The sequence below is a fragment of the Sorex fumeus genome, unplaced genomic scaffold, assembly GCF_029834395.1.
Source record: "Sorex fumeus unplaced genomic scaffold, SorFum_2.1 ptg000008l, whole genome shotgun sequence".
In the NCBI taxonomy this organism is placed as follows: domain Eukaryota; kingdom Metazoa; phylum Chordata; class Mammalia; order Eulipotyphla; family Soricidae; genus Sorex; species Sorex fumeus.
Window position 1 is genome coordinate 14,879,111 of NW_026606065.1, and position 23,031 is coordinate 14,902,141.

Genomic DNA, 23,031 nt, shown 5'->3' on the forward strand with positions numbered 1-23,031 from the left:
ACCACATTTCCTAAATCACATGATTGGTGTATCTGGCATGACCAGTCTCCATCCTAAATTGTAGTGTAGGCTAGCCCCTGCCCTAATTCAGTATGATACAGATGACTTCCCATTGCCTTCCAAACCAGAACAGATATTAACTGAATTTGGAAAATCTCTAGGAGGGCCAGGTTTGGAGAAATTATATGCTAATTGGGGTTATCATAAGTTTCATAGACATTCAGGAAGAGATTCTAAGTTACTGAGTTAGGCATTAGGAAACTTACAGTTTAGTCTTGGTTGTAATAGCACTAGTCAAACATGAATCAGGTAAAGGTTTTATCCTTTGTACCAAATGAGAGGTAGCTATTCAATCGCCAAATAATTCTTGTTGCTCTGTCTCTTCCCTTTGCCAGTATGGGGCTCATTTTATAATTAATTGATAGATATTATCTACCTGAAGGTGCTAAAGTGATAGTACAACAGATGGGGTGTTTGCGTTGCATGAGGACAATCTGGGTTTGATCCCTCGTATCACATTTGGTGCTCTAAGCCCTGTCAGGAGAGATTCCTGAGCACAGAGCCAGGAGTAAGCCCTGAGCACAACTGGGTATAGCCACCCACTCCTCAAAGAAATTTTTTTTTTTTTTTGCTTTTTTGGGTCACACCCAGCGATGCACAGGGGTTATTCCTGGCTTTGCACTCAGGAATTACTCCTGTCGGTGCTGGGGGACCATATGGGATGCTGGGATTCGAACCCGGGTTGGCTGCATGCTTGGCAAACGCCCTACCCGCTATGCTATTACTCCAGCCCCACAAAGAAATTTTCTAAGATGATCAATAATGAGTGAGAAGAAATAGCATCCACAATACCAGTGGAAGACTGATTAACGTAGGACATTTTCACCTTTGTTATATGAAGGATAAAAACGAAAAGTGATCAATCTAGTTCATAGATTTGGTGGGCAAATGAAAAGTTTATTCTCTCATGACCTCTGTTGTTTCATTGATATTTGAGGTAAAGTGTTGAGATAAGTGAGGGCACTGTTAAAGGGTAGTATATATCAACTTCTGGATTTTACAAACCTGAAGTTTGTGAGTAAATAACAAATTTGATTTGTGCTGTGTTAGTTACCCAGGACAGAATTCTTCTCATTACCATTTGTAAATACTTCAGTGAGATAGGTACTTAGTGAAAGTAAATTTTCTTGAAAGTAACATGCTTCTACTTCCTGGTTAGGTGGTATATTTTTGTGGGTATAATAGTAGATAATGATTTAGGTTTCATAAATTATTTCAGTTAAATAGTCTAGTTTTTAAGGTTTTATGATGTAGTTTTAATTTGTGTGGCTAAGAGTTTTATAGAACTTATCTTATGTGGGGATAGTGTGCACGGTATTAGTGATTAATATTGAAAGTTGTGGTCTTGGCCCAAAGTTTCACAGTAAGGAAAGACAGGAGTAACATATTGCAGTATTTAAGGGCTCTAGTAAGGTTATATATCAAGTGTTGGTGATGAAGCAGTAAGTTTTTGTAGCAGAATCAGGAACAGCTAAGAAGTAATACCTGAAATTGAAATTGGTCAACAGACTGGATGAAGATAAAAGACATCTAATGTGAAGCTTATTAGTTTTAACAGTGGACAGTGATTTTCTTATCACTTTAGAGGTTAGAAGTCTATGATACATGTGCTAATAAGTTTGATTTCTGGTAAGGAATGTTTTCTTGACTTGTGAATAGTTAGCATCTTCTTACTTTGACTTTACCTAACCTTTCTTCTGTGCTGTTATTGTGTGAGAGTGTATTTTCTGACATCTCATTAAACCAGACTTCATCATTTAACTTTAATTACCTCCTCAACATTATATTCAAATGCTGTCAAATTGGTGGTTAGGGTTTCCAAATATTTGTTGGAGCAAATTCTCTCCACAGCTTTATTTTCTCTTCCTTCCCCACAAAGTCATATCCCTTTCATATAATATGTTTAGCCCAGATAAAGCATCACTTCAGAGTCCTAAGTCTCAAAAAGTATCATCTAAATCAGGAATGGGTGAAACTTGAAGTATCATAAATTCTAAATCAAAATTTCTCTTCAAAGTGAATTTATGAAACCAGGAAAGGTATAGATACAAGTAAAAGTGTATCACCAAGAAACAAAATGTCTGTGCACAAGAGTAGCACAGATATTCCTTTAATAATGACAGACACTTGAACAAGAGAGGAACAGTAGGTCCAAACAAGTCTGTAACCCCGACTAGGGAAATTCCATTCAAGGGTCACAAATACTAAACCTTTGTTGGATGCTCTCCCTTCACACCTACAAGAGGTAGACAGATAGTTTCTACTCTGGCTCTAATCTTTAGCTCCACCTCCTTAGTCCTGGGTGAAGATCTTGCCCTTTTTGGTTGTGCAGCCACTGCCTACCCAGTGAGGAAGGTCCCTGCCTTCCGAAATTTAGGAGGATGTAGATTTGCTTGCCTTCTGGGTTTGTGGTTGAGTGAGTGTCCTGCTGGTAGTTCAGTTGCCTTTGGTGTCATTTCTTTTTCTTGAAGAATAATACTTCTTAGATGAAGTATCCTTTGGTTCTGTAGAGTTCCTAAGGTTTCCTGGCCTTCTTTCATCTTATATATTTTTTTTCTCCTTCAAATTATACTTGTCTCAAGGTTCAAATTATACTTGTCTCTGCTAGTATAATTCTATCTCTATTCCTGGCTGAGGTAGTTGATTAAATTCCTGGGTCCTGCCCATAATCTCCTTATCAGTAATTGTACAGGAACACTTAATGTTCTTTATCCTTTTAGCCGTGTGATTTGGCACTTAATGTTGCTAATTCCTTTGACCTATTTCTGTTGTTTCACGTTTTACCATAAGGAGAACTAAGCTGGTCTTTCAACACTTTACTAAGATATCTCCTCAGTAATATACCCAAGTTCATCTCTTGCAAGTTCTGTTTTCTATAGAACACTAAGCAAAAGTTCAGCTGGGATCTTTGTTCTTTATATCAAGGATCTTAGTTTCTAGTAACATGTTCATGTCCATCTCAGATCTTAACAGAAGGAACTTTATTGTCCATATCCAACCGTACATCATTTATGATGATACCATGTGTTTCCGAGATAATTTATCATTTTCCTTTTTTATTTCTGAGCTTTCACCAGAACTGCCTTTATCATCTCTATTTTTAAGATTTATCCATTTGAAGCCAGCCCAGGTGAATTAGGGATTGAGTCCAGTATTTGTAAACAGAAAAACTGTCCTCATTTGGATGCTTAACAATGTTGGGAATGCCCCCCCCCCCCCCAGCGCACGCACACACACACACACACACACACACACACACACACACACTTTATCTTTTCTTAAAGGATAAAAGGCCTGAAACCATAATCAGAAATCTTTATTTTCCATCACATGAGAAATTGTGCCTCGGGGGATTGGCCCCTGAATGAATTTATTCCATAACCCTGGTGCCCACCAGCCTGTAAGTCACCCTTCTTAAAATGTGCCTCCCTGCTTTCTTTTTCTTTAAAACTGCTCTTGTGTCCATGCATACAAGATGATAATTTTAAAGGAGTCTACCATTTCCCAAACTGCTAATAAGTTGTCAGCAAAATTTTTTCTATACCCTTTGACCTTGTCTACAATTGATTGGCTCTCCAGGGCTAGTGGAACTGAATGAACCTTCGCAGCAACACTGTCAAGCCAAATCACCACTCTCCTTAAAACTCTTCTAATCTCTACCTACCACCCATTTCTAAAGCCACATCTATATGTTTAGGGATTTTTTTTTCATAATATCAAACACAGTAACAACAAGTCTCACCATGGAGACATTACTGGGCTGCTGGAATCATGAACAAGGGAAAGACAGTGCTACATAGTATCAACCCACATTTAGACTGCCATAACAAAAATTCCAGAGACTGGGTGGCTTAAACAGCAAACACTTATTTTCTAGTGGTTGTGGGGACTCTCACTTTATGATCAAGTTACTAGCATATTTGGTTCCTGATAAAGGCTCTCTTCCTGGCCTGAGATGCCTACCTGCTCATGTGGTGTTTTCACATGAGCTTTCTTCTGTGCTAGCAGAATAGGGCAAAACAGGAGTCAGGAGATGAGAAATGGGTCTGATATTTCTTCCTTGTTTAAAGACACATATCCCCTAGGGTTATCCTTATCCTTATCCTTATTACCTTATTTTACCTCAGTTGCCTCCCTGAAGATTGTACTTCCAAATATAATCTCATTGGAGGTTAGGTTTTCATCGTGTAGTTTATTAGTTGAAACAGTAGACAGTGATTTTCTTACCACTTTAGAGGTTTATACTTTCTATGACTTCAGGAGAGGGAGCATACAATAATTGAACCTATAACAAAAACTTACTGAGAATCTAAAATTGAGAAGTTAGCATGCAGTTTTGAAGAATCACTGTCACTGTCACTGTCATCCCATTGTTCATTGATTTGCTTGAGTGGACACCAGTAATGTCTCCATTATGAGACTTGTTGCTGTATTTGGCATATTGAATATCGAGCTTGGTTTTATAGTCTCTGGATCTTGGCAGAGTCTCCTGCCCACACACCTGGCTGTCCTCACCAGGGCCCCTTGGAGGGGGGAGGCGGGTTGAGGTTTTCTCCCTGCCCTGAGCAGAGCACTGGCAGCTGAAGACCTCCGAGACCCAGCCACAGCCATGCTCAAGACCACTCTCCAAATGCTCGAACGAGCATCACGCATGAAGGAACCGGCAGAGGAACCCAGGTGTGCAGGACCCGGGGCTGAGATCTCCAAGCCTGCTCTGATACGGACTGGGCCTCCTCCACCCAGATCTCCCATCTTCCAGTAGCTAGGCAGTTACACCCACCAACTGCAATATTGAAGAATAATATAAAAATATAATACGCGTTTGATCTTTCTATCTTACCATCACTACAAGAAAGGGTTATTATGTGATTTTTCAAATGTTCGTATGAATGAGCAATAGGCAATGACATTAGCCAGGCAGTATTTGGAAGTTGGATTGGAGAAGAGAGAGGCAAATGGTAGAGAGAAGACTAGTTGAGTTTAAATTGCTCAGGTAAATGATGAAAGTCTGAATTCTAGCTATGAAGAGAAAGATGAAACCTCCAGTATTATTTGGAAGATAAATGTTACTTCTCTTGTCTACATAAAATAAAATTTTTACTTCTGCTAAATTCATTAATTCCATTCTTATCTATCAAAATTTTGTTTACTTTCTTTTGTTTATAAATAGATCATCTGTAGTAAGCTAATTTGGTTAATCAGAATAGCTATAAAATATTTTTACTATTGTCTCACTTTTTCTGTTTTCAAGTTAATGGGAGAGTATTATAATCTTACTGGCCTTCAGTTCTTAGACTGGTATTCTGTGTCATTGAAGACTGAGGTTTTCTTTTTGAGTGTCAGGTTTTTGAGAGGCACTGAGAGTTAAGAGAATTATGTATATCTTTTTACTACAGAAATCTCTCTCACTACACTAGTTCTTGGTTATGTTAGTGTCATTGCCATTAGTAATGCCTGATAGTTTTACCAATTGCCGCTTTCTCATCAAAGTGTGGTGCCTGTAGTCCAGCTGTCTGATTCATGAGCTAGGAGGTGGGATATTCTTTTTTTTTTTTAAATAGATCTTTGTTGACACACTGTATAGTTTTCTAGTGGACATTAATATGTTTCTTTTTGTTGTTTAAAGGTTGGAATGCCTCCATGCCTGTCAGCCTTCTTGAGGTTTTCATGTCTAGTACCAAGTGTGGGTTTTTTTTGTTTGTTTTTGTTTTGGGATCACACCTGGTGATGCTCAGGGGTTACTCCTGCCTCTGCACTCAGGCATTACTCCTGGCGGTGCTCAGGGAACTGTATGGCATGCTGGGGATTGAACCAGGCTGGCCACATGCAAGGCAGGTGCCCTACCCGCTGTACTATTGCTCCATCCCCAACCAGGCCTGTTTAAAGTGTGAAGCCTCAATTCAGCAGGGGCCTCTACTTTATGAAAGGCCAGGTAGGGACTGTGCCTTTGATATACACTGATTGTTGAAACTTTAATATTAAATTTTAGGTTGTGTTGTTTCATTTAGTTATAATTTGTGTTCTGCTTATGAATTTTTTTCTCTTAGTTTACATGAAAATATTTTGTCTTTCTTTAATCACATAATTCTTTTAACAAGGTAGCTGAGGAACCTGCTTTGGATTTATACTTTTCTTATTCCCTCTCATTCTTTTTTGGGGTGGGGAAACTCATAAATGGAGCTCAGGAAGTTTGTAGGGGGCTCTGCCTGTGATTGCCCCAAACTCCAGGGATGAGACTTGGGTTAGTTTTATGCAAGGCTTATACATGCCTTAATCCCTGTACTATCTCTTCATCCTCCTCCCTCACCTGAAATCCTAAGTACTAAAATGTTAATTCTGGTGCCAGAGAGATGGTACCAGCAGAGAGGGTGCTTGCTTTGCACAGGACTGATCTGGATTTGATCCGCAATGTCCCATATGGTCTGGGGAGCCCACCAGAAGGCAGAGTGAGGAGTAATCCTCAGCACAGCTGGGTGTAGCCCCCAAACAAAAATGAACAAAGCAGTGAGAAAGACAGTCTGATGGTCAGTAGGCACATGTAAAATGCTCAGCATCATTTTTCATCAGAGAAATCCAGATCATGATGACAATGAGATACCATCTCACACTAATGAGAATGACACTTATCAAAAATAGTGGGAACAACCTGTGTTGGTGGGGATGTGATTAAAAAAAAAAATCTTAGTCCACTGCTGGTGGGAGTGTTGTCTGGTGTAGCCCCTGTGGAAACAGTATGAAGAGTTCTCAGTAAACTTAGAATTGAACTGCTTTAAAACGCAGCAGTTCTACTTTTGGGCATCTGTCTCCAGTGCCACCATGGAAACACTTCTGCCGGCTTTGCTTCAGAGACCCATAAGTAAACCTCAGAAAAGATCAAAATCCACAGTTAATCTTGGACCACGCAAGACCAAACAGACCAGGGTAGATGAGAGGGGAGTGGATTTGCCTGATGCTCATCCAAGCATAGCACCCCCCCTACACACACACACATACACACACACACACACACAATCCAACCAATCCAACATCACTGCCATGTCCCCATCTGGACTCCAACATCTTGGGTCGGACCTCCCCAAGATACAATTTGCTGAAAATTTGGGTATGCAGGTTTTGTGACTGAAATCTCCAGGCTTCCTCAGGGTTGGGAGGGGCTGCCGCCCACCATGTCCCCTGTACTTCTGGAAGCCTTGGCAGTCAGGTCCATACCCCTAACGTGCCACCCAGTTACAAAAGCTACTCCAGCCTTACCTTCCAGATAAAATTGCTGAATGCCCAGAACAAACATGATGACCTCAGAGAGTGAAATAAGAAAAGTGCCCACCATAGAGGCCGGCTGGGGATTGAGGGGAGAGTGTTGGGAGGTGATGGGAGGGAAACTGGGAACATTGGTGGTGGGAAATGTACCCTAGGGGAGGGATAGGTGTGGGATCATTGTATGACTGAAACCCAGTCATGGACAGCTTTGTAATGGTCTATCATAGATATTCAATAAAAAATAAAATGGCATTTGTACAAGAAACATTGGAATGTATACGAACTCTGGATTTTCTGATTTTGTATTATAATAAATGACAATATTTATTATATATACTTTAAAAGTGTTAATTCTGTGTTGGATCTCTTCAAAATAACTATTTTCCTAAGTAGTTCTGACAACGATTTGGACCATTTATCTCCTAAAACTTTTTCCTTTGGTCATATTAATTTTCTTTATTGTAATTTCTAATTATTGAATTGATAAATAACCCTACTTTGAGCATGATTATATCATCAAGACAAGAGCTAATTTCCTCCTGGTACTGGATAAAACCTATGCCTTAAGCTGATAATGATATTTGTATTATTTTAGGTATTTTAATGTATATTTCAACTTAATAATGCTGTAAATGATATTTTGTACAGTATACAAATTTCTCCAATGGAGACGTCACTGGGCCCGCTGGAGCAAATCGATGAACTTTTAGGTTATTCTAAATTAATCAATGAAAACATTTTCTGGGACATCTAGGACAAAAGTGTCCAAATGAAATAGTTATTTAGATAACTTTTCTTGCTTTTTTTTTAATTTCCCAATTTTATTTTTTATTTTTATATGTATATTTTGGGAGGTTTGGGACCATATCTGGCTGTACTGAGGGCTTACGCATAGCTCCTTGCTCAGGGTTCACTCCTGAAGGGTTTTAGGGGTTTATATGTGGTGCCAGAGATTGAACCCTGTGAGCTGTGTGCAAGACAAGAACCTTATGTGCTATGCTGTTTATCTGGTCTGGTCTTGCTAACCTTTTGTATACTGTGAACTTTTTTTTTTAACTGAAGTTTTTTTTAAAAAATTTTTATTAGTCAAATGCCATGAGGTACAGTTGTAGACTTACAAAATTTTGTGCTTGGGTTTCAGCTATACAATAATCGAGTACCCATCCCTCCACCAGTGCCCATTCTGCACCACCATGGATCCCAGTAGCCCTGCCACCCTCCAATCCCCCCATCCACCCTGCCTCTGTGGCAGGGCATTCTCTTTTGTTCTCTCTCACCTTTTGTGTGCTGTGGTTTGTAAAAGAGGCATTGAGTGGCAATTATGTTGAGTCTGTAGTCTACTGTCAGCATGCATCTTCCGTCCTGGGAGGAGGCCAGTCTCACACTCTAGGGGAAAAGTCAGCTCAGATAGAGAAGGTAGTACTGTGAACTTTTTGACCATTTTCATCCTATGCCTTCTTGTCATTTTAAATTAAGGCAAAAAAAAATGTAGGATTTAAAAGAATATTATGATGATTCCAATAATAACCATTAAACTTTTGATACGGTAAACATATGATGCAGATTTATTAATTTTTTTTTTGTGGGGAGGGGGAGTTGATCTCTTTTTTAAAAAGTTACTAAAAAGCTATTAAAGACTTCTTTTCTTCTTTGTAGTGCTTTTGTTCCTTTGAATGTACCCAATAACAAAAATACTACAGAGTGGGAAAAAGTGAAGTTCCTATTTGAAGAGCTTGGAAGTAGCCGTAAGTATTAAGTTCATTCATAATAATTCATATTTTATGAATCTTACGGTATTTTGTGGAGATGTTCATTACATTGTTAGTAACTTAATTTAATAGTTCTTTACAACAGTTAAGGTATGTTTGGCGAGTAAAAAGCATTCTATTGATAGCCATTATGTAGTTAATTTCTTTGCTTCATAAAACTATTATATTTTAATAAAAATACCTTTAAAATATTTTAGCATTGAACATTTAATGCTTTCTGTGTGGTCTTTGATTCACTTAGGATAACAGAAAAATATGTTAAATATGCTAGATATATTGGTTTCTATTTTAATTTTTAAGTTGAGAGCCCTATATTCTATTTGATCATGATTGAATAAGTGGGCTATTAAATGAAATACAAATTGCAGAGATTTTGTGTGGTTCCTTCTCTGTCTTAACTGCACTTACCCCTCCCACTTTGTGGCAAGCTTCCTACCATGGACCAGTCCTCTTGGACCCTGTTCTACCATTTTGGGTATTACTTACGTACTATGTGTAATTTGGGTTTTGAAAAGAAAAGAACATTGGTAGATTAAGGGGATTATGTTAAGAAAGTAAAAATTTAAAAATGCCATTGTAATAGAAATTTATATCAAGTAAATATGTGTACCTATTACTCAGAATTTCATGTGGATTTATTTAAATGCAATAATTTTATTTTCAAAGGAACATAAATTCTTATCAATATTATGCTTAAAATATTTATTATTTTGTATTTATTCTTTTAGGTAAGTATTTCACATTCTTTAACCAGCTTTTCTTTGTACTCAGATTCAGTATTAAGTGATTTTTAAATTAAATCTTGGAGTCTTTGCTAAGTAACATTTTAATTTTCTCACGTTCACTTAAGATTTCATCTTGTAAGTTGTGATCCATTAGTATCTTGATGATACTAGCATGTGCAGTGATAGAACGCCTGGCATAAATTACTGTTGAATCGTCATCTTATTACTGAGAAATAAATTGCTTCTTTATTCTATTTAACTCCCTCAGGTCTTTGAACAACTATATTTTTATTTCCTAAATGTTATTCAATAAGTTATATTTAACTTTCAGTTTTAGTGTAACTTGAGTCAATGGTTATATTAATAGAATTATTTTGGTTTTTATAATCACATTCTCTTTTGCCTTAAAATTATTTCTAAAAATTTAAAATCATAAAATACCATAGTCTAATAATATATTTCACTTATCATTATTAGTAAATAATTTTGTTTGCTTTTGGGCCACACCTGGCAGTGCTCAGGGATTACTTCTGATCCTGTACTCAGGAATTACCCCTGGCGGTGTCCGTTGTGTACTAGTCTACCTACTGTTGTTTAAATGTGATCAATTGATACTTTTAGTAAGATGAAGAAAGTAAGAGCATCTTATCTTTGTCTTGATTATTTGACCATATTATTGTTTTTAAAAATTAAGTCTTAAACTTTTGACTTGTGTAGCTTGTAAATTTGACTTAAATTCATGTACTCTTTAGGTGCTTTATAAAACTAAGACTGGGTTACTAAGAAAATGGATCGTTCTGGGTGCTGCAGAGAAAGTAAAGTGGATATGTAGTCAACCTGGGTTTGATCCTTTTGTAATACTCTGAGCACTATCAGGAGTGGTCTCTGAGTACAGAGCCAGGAGTATGCACTGCGAAATGTGGCTCAAAAACCAAAAAGAAAAAGAAAATAAATCACTCTTGCTTACATTTCATGATAAATCAGTTAAAAATTACACTTGGTTTAATGAAATTCACATTTAAACTTAATCAGTACAGGTCTACTAGGACAAATTAAATAGGATCTGTATTAAAACTAGAAAAGTGGACCTGGAACAATAGTTTATTAAGAGCTCTGGCCTTGCATGTAGTCAATCCCAGTTCAATCCCTGGTGCCCTGAGTATCACCAGGAGTGGTCCATGAACACAGAGCCTAGAATAAGCCCTGAACACCTCTAGAAGTGGCCCCCAAAGAGACAGAAGTTCAAATTTGCAATTTCTGTCCTTCTTATCTGTAGTTCATTGTCCTTTTAAAAATAAATTCTTAAATAGATCTTATAAATCTTCTTATAAATCTTATAAATCTGCTTATTCTGCCAAGTGGGCAACTGATTTCTTTCACCTTAAAAGAATGAAATAAACAAATTTCATGACTTCATATTTCCTAATAGCTGCATAGTATTCCATTCTGTAGCTGTACCATAGTTTATTTAAGCTGGCGTCTGTTCTCGGGCACTCAGGTTGTTTCCAGATTCTGGCTATTGTGAACATAAGTGGATGGACATGAAGAGTTTCACTCTAGGTGAAATGAGTGAGAAAGAGGGGGACAGATATAGAATCACTGCACTCATTTGTGGAATATAAAATAACAGAATATGAAACTAATACTCAAGGACAGTAGAAACAAGGGCCAGAAAGACTGCTACATGGTTGAAAACCTGCCTCAGTGAACTGGAGAAGAAAACAGCTAGGATAGAGAAGGGATCACTAAGTCAGTGATGTGGAGGGATTGTTCAGGATGGCAGATGTGTGCTGAAAGTAGATTAAAGGGCCAAACATGAAGGCCTCTAAGTATCTTATTGCAAACCATAATGCCCAAATGTAGAGAGAGAGAGTAAAAAGAAAAGTATCTGCTGTGTAAACTCACACAAAAGGGGGCACGGCACACAGCGGTGGTGGCTCTATCTCTCCCGCTGCCCTTGTTCGGTCGTCTCACCCTTCTTCCCCCACCCCGGGAGGTCGATGGCGATGGGCAGGCAAAGGAAGGAACGAGGGCCAGACTGGTTGGTCTTAGTCGCAGTTTATTCCAATCCTCTCTTTATCCACACCAGTCTCTTTTCTCTGCCTCTGCCGCCGCTTCTTCCTCCTCCATGCTACTTCATTCTCCTTCTCCATCCTCCTTCATCCTCCTCCTCTGGAGTCTGGATTCTGATCCCTCTTTCTCTTCCCTTCTGATCCCTTCTCAACCCCCAGCCCACTCCTATAGTCTAGTTAAATCCCAAAGCATGAGGGGTTGGGGTAATAATTACACATAGGTTTGGTCACAATCAATAGGGGTAGGACTCTTAGCCTCAGGGAAAGCCACTCCTAGGACAGATCCTTTCTCAGCAGGACAACCCACCCTAGGGCGGGATCCCATGGGTGTGTCTCTCCTCTCCTTGTCTGACAAGCACATAAGCATATATAATAGAAATCATTTTGTATGGATACAGTAAGAAGTATCTTAAAACTTAGAGAATTGCTCTCCTAGGGTCATCTCGATCTCAGACTACAGTGCTCAGGCCAGATAGTCTTTCCCACCCCTAGCAGGATCCTAGTCTCTTCGTTACCTTTGGATCATGACAGCATTTGTTTATGATCAAACTCTTAACTTATAGTTAAGAATCATGGCACTTTGGCCTGGCCCATTTCGATGCCAGGGTAGTTCATCGCTTGCCCTGGGTTCAGTCAGTCCCTCTTCAGGACCCTGCCTTTGGGGTGCTAGGAAGTGAGGGCAACTGAAGCTTAAGTTGAGAAAGCAGATGCCCGGGAGTGAATCATATTCAAAGCCAATCAAATCCTAAGTTACAAAGCATAATGTTAACGGTCTTCCTGTATCTTTACAAAAAGGATATTGCCTTAAAGTAAACTGTTCATAAGGCGTAAGGAGAGGAGAAAGGCAATATTTCACTCATACATATAAAATCATGGATTTCTGAGAAATCTCACCTTACAAATTAACAGAGTCTGATTAGGGGGAAAGCTGATTAACTGGGTGGGGAGGAGAGCATAGGGAAGACTGTTTACAGATAAACACAATGGAATGGAAGTGCCTCAGGAGCACTGTGGTGAGTGCAACCAGATAAACCTAAGCTTCTTGTGGAAGAAGGACAAAGCAATGTTATCCTACATCCTGCCATAGAGGTGTGTGTGAGGGGGGGAAGATACTGGGGACATTGGTGGTAGAAAATGTACAGTGGGGGCTGGAGGGATAGTGCAGTGGGTAGGGCATTCGCCTTGCACACAGCCGACCCAGGTTCAATTCCCAGTATCCCAAAGGGTCCCCCGAGCATTGCCAGACGTAGTTCTTGAGTGCATGAGCCAGGAGTAACCCCTGTGAAACACTGGGTGTGATACTACCTCCCTCCCCCCCCAAAAAAAAAGCAAAAAAAAAAGTACGATGGTGGAGGGATGGTTGTTCGATCATTTTATGACTGAAACTCAGTCATGAAAGTTTTGTAACTATCACGGTGATTCAATAAAAAGAAGGGGGGGATGAAACAAACTCTTAAGATTTTGGTTAGGTTGTGTATTAAAAACCTACCTGGAAAGTAAGAGCAACAAGAAATTAGAAGTATCAAGATTGGGAAATTGGAAATGTCAAGACTCAATAATGAGGCAGAAATTGCCTCCATTTTGAGGAGAATGAAAGAAACTCTTAGGCTATAAAACCTTTTACAAATCAGTTTATCAAGAGCTCTTTAAATTCCTTTTCTCCTTGTGGAGTCAACACTTGAAGGACATGTTGGATTTACTTCACAAGAATGTATTTAAAAAACCAGAAATTTTAATTTTGTTAAATTGAGTAAAAATGTTTGAATATCATGGACACTTTTTACAATGTTTTCTTTTTCTCCCTTGCAGATGGTCTAGCTGCGTTGTCATTTTCCATTAGTTCTCTGACCTTGATTGGAATGTTGGCGGCTATAACTTACACCGTAAGTGCAGTAATGATGATTATTTACTTAACATTAAGTAATCACTTTATGAAGCCATTTTTTTCTTTTCTTCCTAAACACTGCTCAGGGTGCCTGTCTATTCTTGACTGTGCAGGCAGTTCAGTGCAAAAGGCTGAGCTTCTGAGCTGCTTGGGCCATGCGGTGTTGGGGCCCTAAACAGGGTTCATTCTGCATGCCCTGCAGGCACCTCAGCCCTGTATAATCTCTTTGGCCCTGGTAAGCAATATAGTTTACCTTAGTAATATATTCTGTTTAATTTATTTTCCTCTTTAAATTTTTGTCAACTTTATAGAGGAAAAACTATTAATAATTTTTTTTTACCAGTCCCCTGAAAGAGTTTTTTTACCAGTCTCCTGAAAGAGCTTTGCAGAAAATTTAAAACTCATTTAAATTGCATTAAAATGCATTATAGTAAAGGGGAGATGCCTAGATCACAGTGTTTGGAGAGGAGAGAAGAAAGCAAGGGGGGAGAAGAGAATGTGAAGTAATGGGTGAACGGGCATCTGGGCTTCAGTTTATACTGGTGATATGGGTGAGTGGTATAGCCATATTTCCCAAACACGACTCAGTGAAACTGAAAACATGAGACCTCAGCTGCAGCCACTGGAACTTTGTAATGTGCCTGTCAAGTTGACAGGTGGGGGTGGGGCAGAGGTTGGGGGTGGGAAAGGAATACGGGAACACTGGTGGAGGGAATTTGACTGGTGGTGGGATTGCTGCTGAAATATTATATGCCTAAAACTCAAAGTGAACAAGCTTATACATCACAGCTCTTGAATAAAAAATAATAATAATAAATTGCATTATAAGATGCGTTCAAAATTTAGTTGGGGACTAAAACAATTGATCCATTTTTCTGTGTAAGTGGAAGAAGCGGTAGAGAGAAAGCCTGTTTTCGAGATCAGCCCTGGCATCTATGGACATGAGTGACTTTGTGAATAACCTAATACCTAAACCCTAGTTCAGACCACTAATACTCAAAATGTGTTAAAAACTCACTGAAATATTTTGCTTATAACAAGATGTTTTATTATTGCTAGATGATAAATGGTACTAATGAGCTTTTTTTCAGGCGCAAAATTTTTAGTTACATAAAAACTTGAATGCTTTTCATGCAGTGGGACATGGAAGAGTGCAATAGTACATATTCTTGGGTTTTAGAAAACTGAATTAAAGTACCCAAAGTGGAAAGTTATGGTACTTTGACCCTGAAATACAAGGAATTATTAAAAAGTAAAACCCTGCCTGAGAGAATCTCTGACTATGAGCAGTGGCATTATAGTTTTTTGTAATATACGTATCAGTTGAACTATTTTTTTAATAATGCGTTATTTTTGGAAGATAGTTGATTATTTAAATTTTACCAAGATTATAGTCACTGTATCATAATGTTAAGGAGTAGCCACATAGCAGCATTCAGTTTTTAAAGAGCAGTGTCAACATTGGTTTATTTGTTGTTTTTAGCTTAAATTGAAAAGGGAGACTTAAGATTGGAGTGAAATCAGGGACAAGTATTTATGAGATGTCTCTAATTTTTGGTGCCACCAAATGGGAAAATGTCGAATAGTTATATTTTCATATGAAATGAGTCATTTGGAACACTGAACTGTCTGTGGAAGCATTGATTACTGTATGTTTTAGTATATATACTTGGTAAAATATTTAAGATGCTTTCTAAAGTATTTATGAATAAGTCATTACTGTGTTAATCTGTATACTTTTATTTTAATATATAAGCTACAAAGAAAATTAGAGATAAGTTAAAAATAAAAGAATAGGGGTAAAGCTCTATTCCCAATAGTCTTTGAAAATAAATTCCCTTCAGAAGTCATATTTCTCAACTTTCCATGTAATGGAAATAATATTTGGCTATAATGGGTGTATAATGAATATATAATAGATACAGTGTTTGGCTATGAGGCACGTTTATTTTATATACCTTGGAAAGAAAAAGATGTTTATTATTTATCATTTTTTATTTGTGAAAGAAGCTTTAAGACACACTTCTTCAAAAACCAGTATCCTGCATTCATAAGGAAAATATTAGGAAGAAATTTTTAAAAGTTCACGTTTGGAATGTGGTCTTCTGAATTTGTTAATTGGATATTCATGTCCATGTTTTTAGTAAAGGATCTTTCATTCTAACAAAAGATTAACAGTGCAGTTTTTCTATTCCTTTGCTCTTGTGTAGTATTTCTTCAAAAATGCTAACGTACCCATTTTTAAAAAATTGAAGTTATTTTTATTATATTTTGATGTTTCTTTTCTTGTGCCATGCAAAAGGCTATCCTTTTATATTTATCTTTAGGGAAAATATGCTTTTCCAAATTAGGTAGTATAAGAAAGCAATAGAAATGTCTTAAGTTATATATTCTTTCCAAACATTTTTATATTTTTAAGATATAAGTGCTAATTTATTCTTGAAAGCTGAAACAAATAAAATAGGAGTCAATTATGGCTGACCTAAAAACATTTTAAATAATAATCTCTTTAGCTTTGTTGATTTTCTGACAATGCACTAGAGGGCAGTAGTAAGCAGTAAAAATTTTGAATTTTTGAAACGGCTCGTCTTTGCGTACTTTTTCCCCCATAGATGTTCATACATCTTTTTTTCAAAAAAGATTAATCTTAAATGATTGCTGTTTCAGGATTTTACTAAATATTTTGTACAAAGGTGTTTTATTAAACTTACAATAATCTAAATTTTATAGTTAATATTATTTATAGTTGAAAATCACCAAAATTTAAAAAATATGCCAAAAGTAGAAGCAATGATACTATTATTTTGCTTTCTTCAGAGTTTTACAAAAGTATAATTGTATTTTTATCTTAGGGATATGTTTTTTTCTTAAATCAGATTAAGCAATTTAGAAATTCAGTTCTTCTCTTTCATTAAATATATGAATTTCATGTAGGAAAATAAATGTAAACATCTGGCTCTTTTAAAGAGATTTTGGTTAAATATTCTTTGAGAAAGTTTCATACTTACTCAATAAATGTTTGTTCTTACAATAGAGAAAAAACAAGAACCAGCATATTTACAAGTCAAAGTTCTTTTTCCCCTGATTCTTATCAACCTTATGTTATAACTCTGAATTTTTTACTGTTCTTAAAGATAAACTTGGGGGACTCGGGGTGCTTGTAAGAGCACTGTTATGCTTCTCTGGAAGGAAGAAAAGGGCAATTCACTCATGAAGCCTAGAGCACTTAGGGTCAATATCCAACACATGTGTTAGCTTAATTATACACCTCCAGAAATGCCTATGACTTGCAAATAGACTTGCTGTAAACTCAATTACAATACACAGTGTTGTGCATTAACATTATAGATCTCTTAAACTTGGGTAATGAGAATCACTGAGAAAGTTCTTAAAAATACACATTCTTCAGTAAGACTATAAATTACAATGGTAGAAGATTATTTGAAATGTAAGAACTCAGTCTCTTTTTTATATAAGAACAAACATTTAATGAATAACTAAGAAACCTTTTCAAAGAAATATTTAATCTATTGAAAAAAAAAGACAACTAAAATGAGATAGAAGAACATGGCATAATATCATGAAAGTCTATGAGAAACCTACTACTAGTATCATCATGTTTAGTGGTGAAAAGGTTTTCCCCATAATGTCAGATACAAAACAAGAACATCTGTTCTTATCACTAAATCTCAGAATGGCATTGGAAATTTCCTAGTCACAGCCTTAGGCTGAAATAGAAACTAAGAAGAGAAGTAAAGCTGTCACTATATGCAGGTCACAAGCTGATGTACAAAGAAAATTCTAAAGAATGCACTAGTTATTAGAATAATAGCTAAATACAACAAAGTGGCCGACTGCAGACTTAACATGTAAAAATCAGTTGAATTCTGATATGTGATATGCAAACACTGAACCAGGAGAAGGAAGCCAAGAAAGTAGTCAAATTTATGAAAGCACCTATAAAACAAAGTACTTTGGAATAAACCTAACAAAGGGGGTGAAAAACTTGTACTTTTAAAATGACATTTCTTGGGGGTATGGTGCCGCCAGCAGGTCAATCTGTACCTGTGAGGTGAGTGCATCAGCAGCCTGACGGCACCTTCAGACTTCCAGATACCCCAACATTGCTGCTGTGCCTTTGGCCAGACCCCAAAAACTTGGGGCAAAGTTTACCAAGAAAGTAAACAGCCAAAAGTTAGGTATGTGTGAGACACCCCCACAAACCACCTCCGGTTCAGCTATATAATTGGAGGCATGGCCTCTGTGGTTCCTGATCGAACTGCTTAATGGTCATAATCCCAGAGACTCAGAAACGAATCTGCGAAACCCAACGGCTTTTGGCAGAAATGCATCCAGTCCCTGCAGTAGGTTACAGGCGCTGGGCCACCCCAAGTGGGAATAGGTTTTGTGCCTTGGCCTGTTCCCCCTGGCGGCCTGATGGCTGCCATCCCCCAGAGGCCACTGGACAGTCAGTTTTGGGCCCCCAGTGACGAGACACGCAGGGCCTCATGGGATGGGGATGGAGCTGGTCCTGTTCTCCCCACCCCAACGAGACCCCGAGTCACCGCCAACAAATGGCCTCCCTGGCTCCTGATCAAGCCGTTTAATGGCCATGATTCCAGAGACTCAGAAACAAATTGCAAAACCCAGCGGCTTTTGGCAGAAATGTGTCCAGTCCCTGCAGTAGGTTACTGGCGCTGGGCCACCCCAGGTGGGAATAGGTTTCATGGGAATAGATTTTTTGGAAGAAATCCCTCCAGATTTAATTGTTAAAATTTTGGAATTTCAAAAGATCTGAGTGTTGGGGTAAAATCCCAAATAATAATGGTGGGTCTGGTGTCAAAATATTGAATGTAATCAAAGTAGAGAGAGAGTAATGTGGAAATCATCTGCCCCACAGGTAGGGGGAGGGTGTAGGATGGGGGAATACTGGGGTTTTGGGGGGTGGAGAACGGGCACTGGTGAAGGTACGGGTGTTTCATTGTATGACCGAGACTTACACCCAAAAGCTTTGTAACTGCTCACATGGTGATTCAATGAATAAAATTATAAAAAATTTAAAAAATGACATTTCTCTAAAAGAAATATAGAATATATAAGTTAAGGTAAAGGTAAAGGTCCTCCCGTTGATCGTCAATTTGCTCAAGCGGGCCCAGTAACGTCTCCATTGGAGACTTTGTTGTTACTGTGTCTGGCATATCGAATACTCTCGGTAGCGTGCCGGGCTCTCCGAGAGGGGCAGAGGAATCGAACTCTGGTCGGCCATGTTGGCTGCGTGTAAGGCGAATGCCCTACCCGCTGTGCTAAATGAAGATATTATACGCGTATGTGTTGAAATAATTATTGTAGATTAATTGTCCTATTTAGAACATTATTTAGAGTCAGTACAATCCCTATAATAATCCAGTGTCATTCATCAAGGAATTCAGACAAAAGTTACTGAAATTTTTATGGAATCACAAAGATCCCAAGTAGCCAAAGCAGTCATGAGACAAAAGATTTGAGTGGGGAGGAAAATTGACACTGGTGGTGGGATCGATATTTGAACCTTGTATGCCTAAAGCCAGCAATGAATAGCTATAAATCATGGCGCCTTAATAAGAAAAATAGGAAGTAAAAGAAGGCAAAGAAATAACTGAGGCATCATATTCCTTAACTTCTAAATATATTAAAGATCTATCGAGTCAATACCAATACCAGTTATGGTATTAGAATCAAAATAGGCATACAGATTGATAAAGTTCAGAGTTAAAAATCTTTATACACAGGAACGGTTGATGATGAAAGAACCCAGAACATAAAGTGAAGATGAAGCTTTTAAATAAATGGTGCTGGAAAACTGAATAGCCATGTGTGAAAGAATGATATTGGAACACTATCACACCAATACAAAAGTTAAGTCAAACTTAAGGACTTAATGTTAAACCTGCCCTCATAAATAAAATACAGCAAAGAAAAGAGGCACAATACAGCATGATAGTAGTTTCTGTGACGTCTTCAGTGATTGGATTTTAGTGGCAAAGGAAACAAAAGCAAAAATAAACAGTTACATCAAACTGAAAATGTTACTCACATTGAAAGTGTGATTAAAATATCTAATTAAATGGGGAATATATTCACAATACTTCTATCAAATTACTAATTTCTGAGAATATGAGGAACTTAAAAAAACAACTCTATCAAAAAATGGGGAGAAAATCTGAATAGACATTTCACTAAAGAAGATAATCAGAAACACGGATGGTCAACAAGTACAAGAAAAAGTGCTTATTTTTACTTACTATTAGAAATGTAATTCAAATGATAATAACTCCTCAAGCCTCTGAAAATGACCTTATTATAAAGGCCAGAAGCAAATGTTAATGGGAATGTGGAAAAATAGTATCCTTGTATCATACCCTACTGGTTGGATTAAAAATTGGTCCATCCTCTAGAGAAGATAGTGTGAAGATAATGCTTGTATATACTTCTACTCCTTGGTATCTATCCAAAGAATACACACACACACACACACACACACACACACCCACACACACCCCTATTAAAAAATTTGCGTAGATCTATGCTCACTGTAATTTTGTTTATGGTAGCCAAGGTTTGGAAATAATACATGCTCAACAACAAATGAATAGATTAAAAAATATAGCTATAAAATACTCATCACCATAAGAAAAGTAAAATGTTAGCCTTTTGTGACAACATGAGTAGAACTTGAGAGGATTGTGGTAAGAAAAGTAGTAAGATAGGAGACAGACAAATACCATATGGTCTCATTCTTGTTTGGAATGTAGATGAAAGAAAGGGTAGACATAAAACCAAAGGAAAACAAATCCATGATTTCGTACTACAGAACTGAAGTTATCGAGGTAGGGAGGAGATAGGGTTATTGAATCGGAGAGGATCTAGTGAACATGATGGCACACATGTACTTTTAAGATTTTAAGCTTATGTAAGCTCTTGTCCAATTAAAAGTAAGGTAAAATTTAATGAATGCAAGATGTGTAGCTACTAGCGCAACCAAATAGGCAAAAACAACAGTAAGGGATTAAGACGCTGTTATAAGAAAAGGTAAAAGAAACTCAAATAGACTTTCTCTTTTTTCACATTTTCAGTATTATAAGGATATCAAATTCAGTGCTAAAATAGAAATGTTCAGCCTTTTTATTTCTATATTTTACCAAGATTATTACAAGAATAAATTTGACAAGAATAGAGTTGATAAGAAAATCACTCTTCTGTGTCTAAATTACATTTGTTTCTCTTACCTTTCTTCTTTATTGGATAAGGACATCATGAAAACATTAATTTGTGTTTTAATATTTTAAATAAAAGATTTGAAGTGTTTCTCCTTTAATAAATACTGGATTTGCAAATTAGGTAATGATTTCAATTTATCAAATACAATATTCTCAAATTATATTACCTCGTAGAAATTTAGCTTATTTCGAAGACTTCCTTCTCATGTTCTTTATTCATATTTTCTCCAATTATGCTGACTATTTAAATCATGGTGTAATCAATATTTATTCAATCTCTAATGGAGACTCAGCAAAAAATATTAAAGTAATCAAAATTGACAGTAAAATTATCTGAGATTGTCCTAGGAGTTGATCACCAGGAAGGCAGAGAACATGAGAGAGAATGTACAGAGTCACCGAGATGTTGGAGTCTGAGGGTTAAGCTTGAGAAGTAGCTTTCATTGCTTTTGTCACAGTCATTGGTCTAACCTCAGTTACATATACATACCTGATTTCGAATAACATAGTTTGGCTGTGTGTTTAGGAGAAACTCAAAAAGATTTGAAAACATGAGCTTGTATCTGCTATAGAGCCAGTTGCTGCAACCAGAAAGTGATAGTTATCATTTTTGCATCTAAGGAGTAAGGTCAACCATGGTTTTGAATTATGACTATATAGCACTTGTCATTAGTGTTTTTTTTTTAAGCTACATCACTGTCTTTTATTTATTTATTTAAATTTTAGTGAAACACCATGAGGTACAGTTGTAGACTTACAAATTTTTGTGTGTGGGTTTCAGTTATACAATGATCGAGTACCCATCTCTCCACCAGTGCCAATTCTCCACCACCACTGATCCCCATATCCCTCCCACCCCCTATCCCCCTCATCCCACCCTACCTCCGTGGCAGGGCATTTTCTTTTGTTCTCTCTCTCCTTTTGGTCATTAGTTTTTTTCAATAGTGGCAAAAATAAAGTAACTTTTGGGGATTGGCGAATATGGAATTGGGCAATATAAAATAGCATTTTATATTCATAATTCATAGGGCTGGAGCGATAGCACAGCAGTAGGGCGTTTGCTGAGCCGGGTTCGATTCCTCCATCCCTCTCAGAGAGCCCGGCAAGCTACGGAGAGTATCTAGCCCTCACAGCAAAGCCTGGCAAGCTCCCTGTGGCGCATTTGATATACCAAACACAGTAACAAGTCTCACAATGGAAATGTTACTGGGCCCGCTCGAACAAATCGATGAACGATGGGAGGACAGTGCTGCAGTGCTATTATTAATTCAGATTAATAGTTAAAAGTTACTCAGGAGACATTGGGGATACTTATGAAAATATTGATCATAAATATTTAAATTTGCAGGTAAATGATATGTACATTGTTCCTGCGCGAATCAAATAATGTGTTTATTAAAATACTTGGATATCACTGCATATACATAGAGATAGAGTCTTAAAAATAATTTTGTAATTGGGCTTTATTAATTGACAAAATTTTGTAATATCATTATTAATTCACATTATCCCTTGATTGAAGTTGTAATTTTTTACTTTGATAAAGTATTATGTTTACGTTAATTTAGCAACTTGTCCTTTAAAACATAGGTACTGCCTATGCTGGGAAAGATGTAACTGTATAGCTCTAAATATGAAATAGGAGAATTGTGGCACAGTAGAATCATCATTTTCCCATGTATCATGTTCTGTATTGACTGTCCCTGTTCATAATTTCTTATCTTTTTGGTAGTTACTTGTAAGAGGGCATTTTAATCTAAAAATTCTGTATACTATATTTGAAAAATAATGTGATCATAACACATTCTAATTGTTTTTAGGCTTATGGTATGTCAGCACTGCCTTTAAATTTAATAAAAGGGACTAGAAGTGCTGCTTATGAGCGTTTAGAAAACACAGAAGATATTGAAGAAGTGGAGCAACATATCCAAACGATTAAGTCAAAAGTGAGTTGGGATTTTATTGTAATTGGAAAACACAGAAGTATTTTGTCTTTGAGCTCTTTAT

At 37.2% G+C, this 23,031-nt stretch overlaps 1 protein-coding gene across 1 annotated transcript in view; it reads left to right on the top strand.

The window, feature by feature from the left end:
- The window catches only part of LMBRD1 (LMBR1 domain containing 1), an 82,076-nt gene that overhangs the window by 22,509 nt on the left and 36,536 nt on the right, over positions 1 to 23,031 (top strand). Inside the window, exons 6-8 of the mRNA XM_056109694.1 lie at positions 8,974 to 9,062; positions 13,693 to 13,766; positions 22,845 to 22,970. Of these exons, the coding sequence (XP_055965669.1) occupies positions 8,974 to 9,062; positions 13,693 to 13,766; positions 22,845 to 22,970 (289 nt within the window). The remainder of the gene's footprint in view (positions 1 to 8,973; positions 9,063 to 13,692; positions 13,767 to 22,844; positions 22,971 to 23,031) is intronic.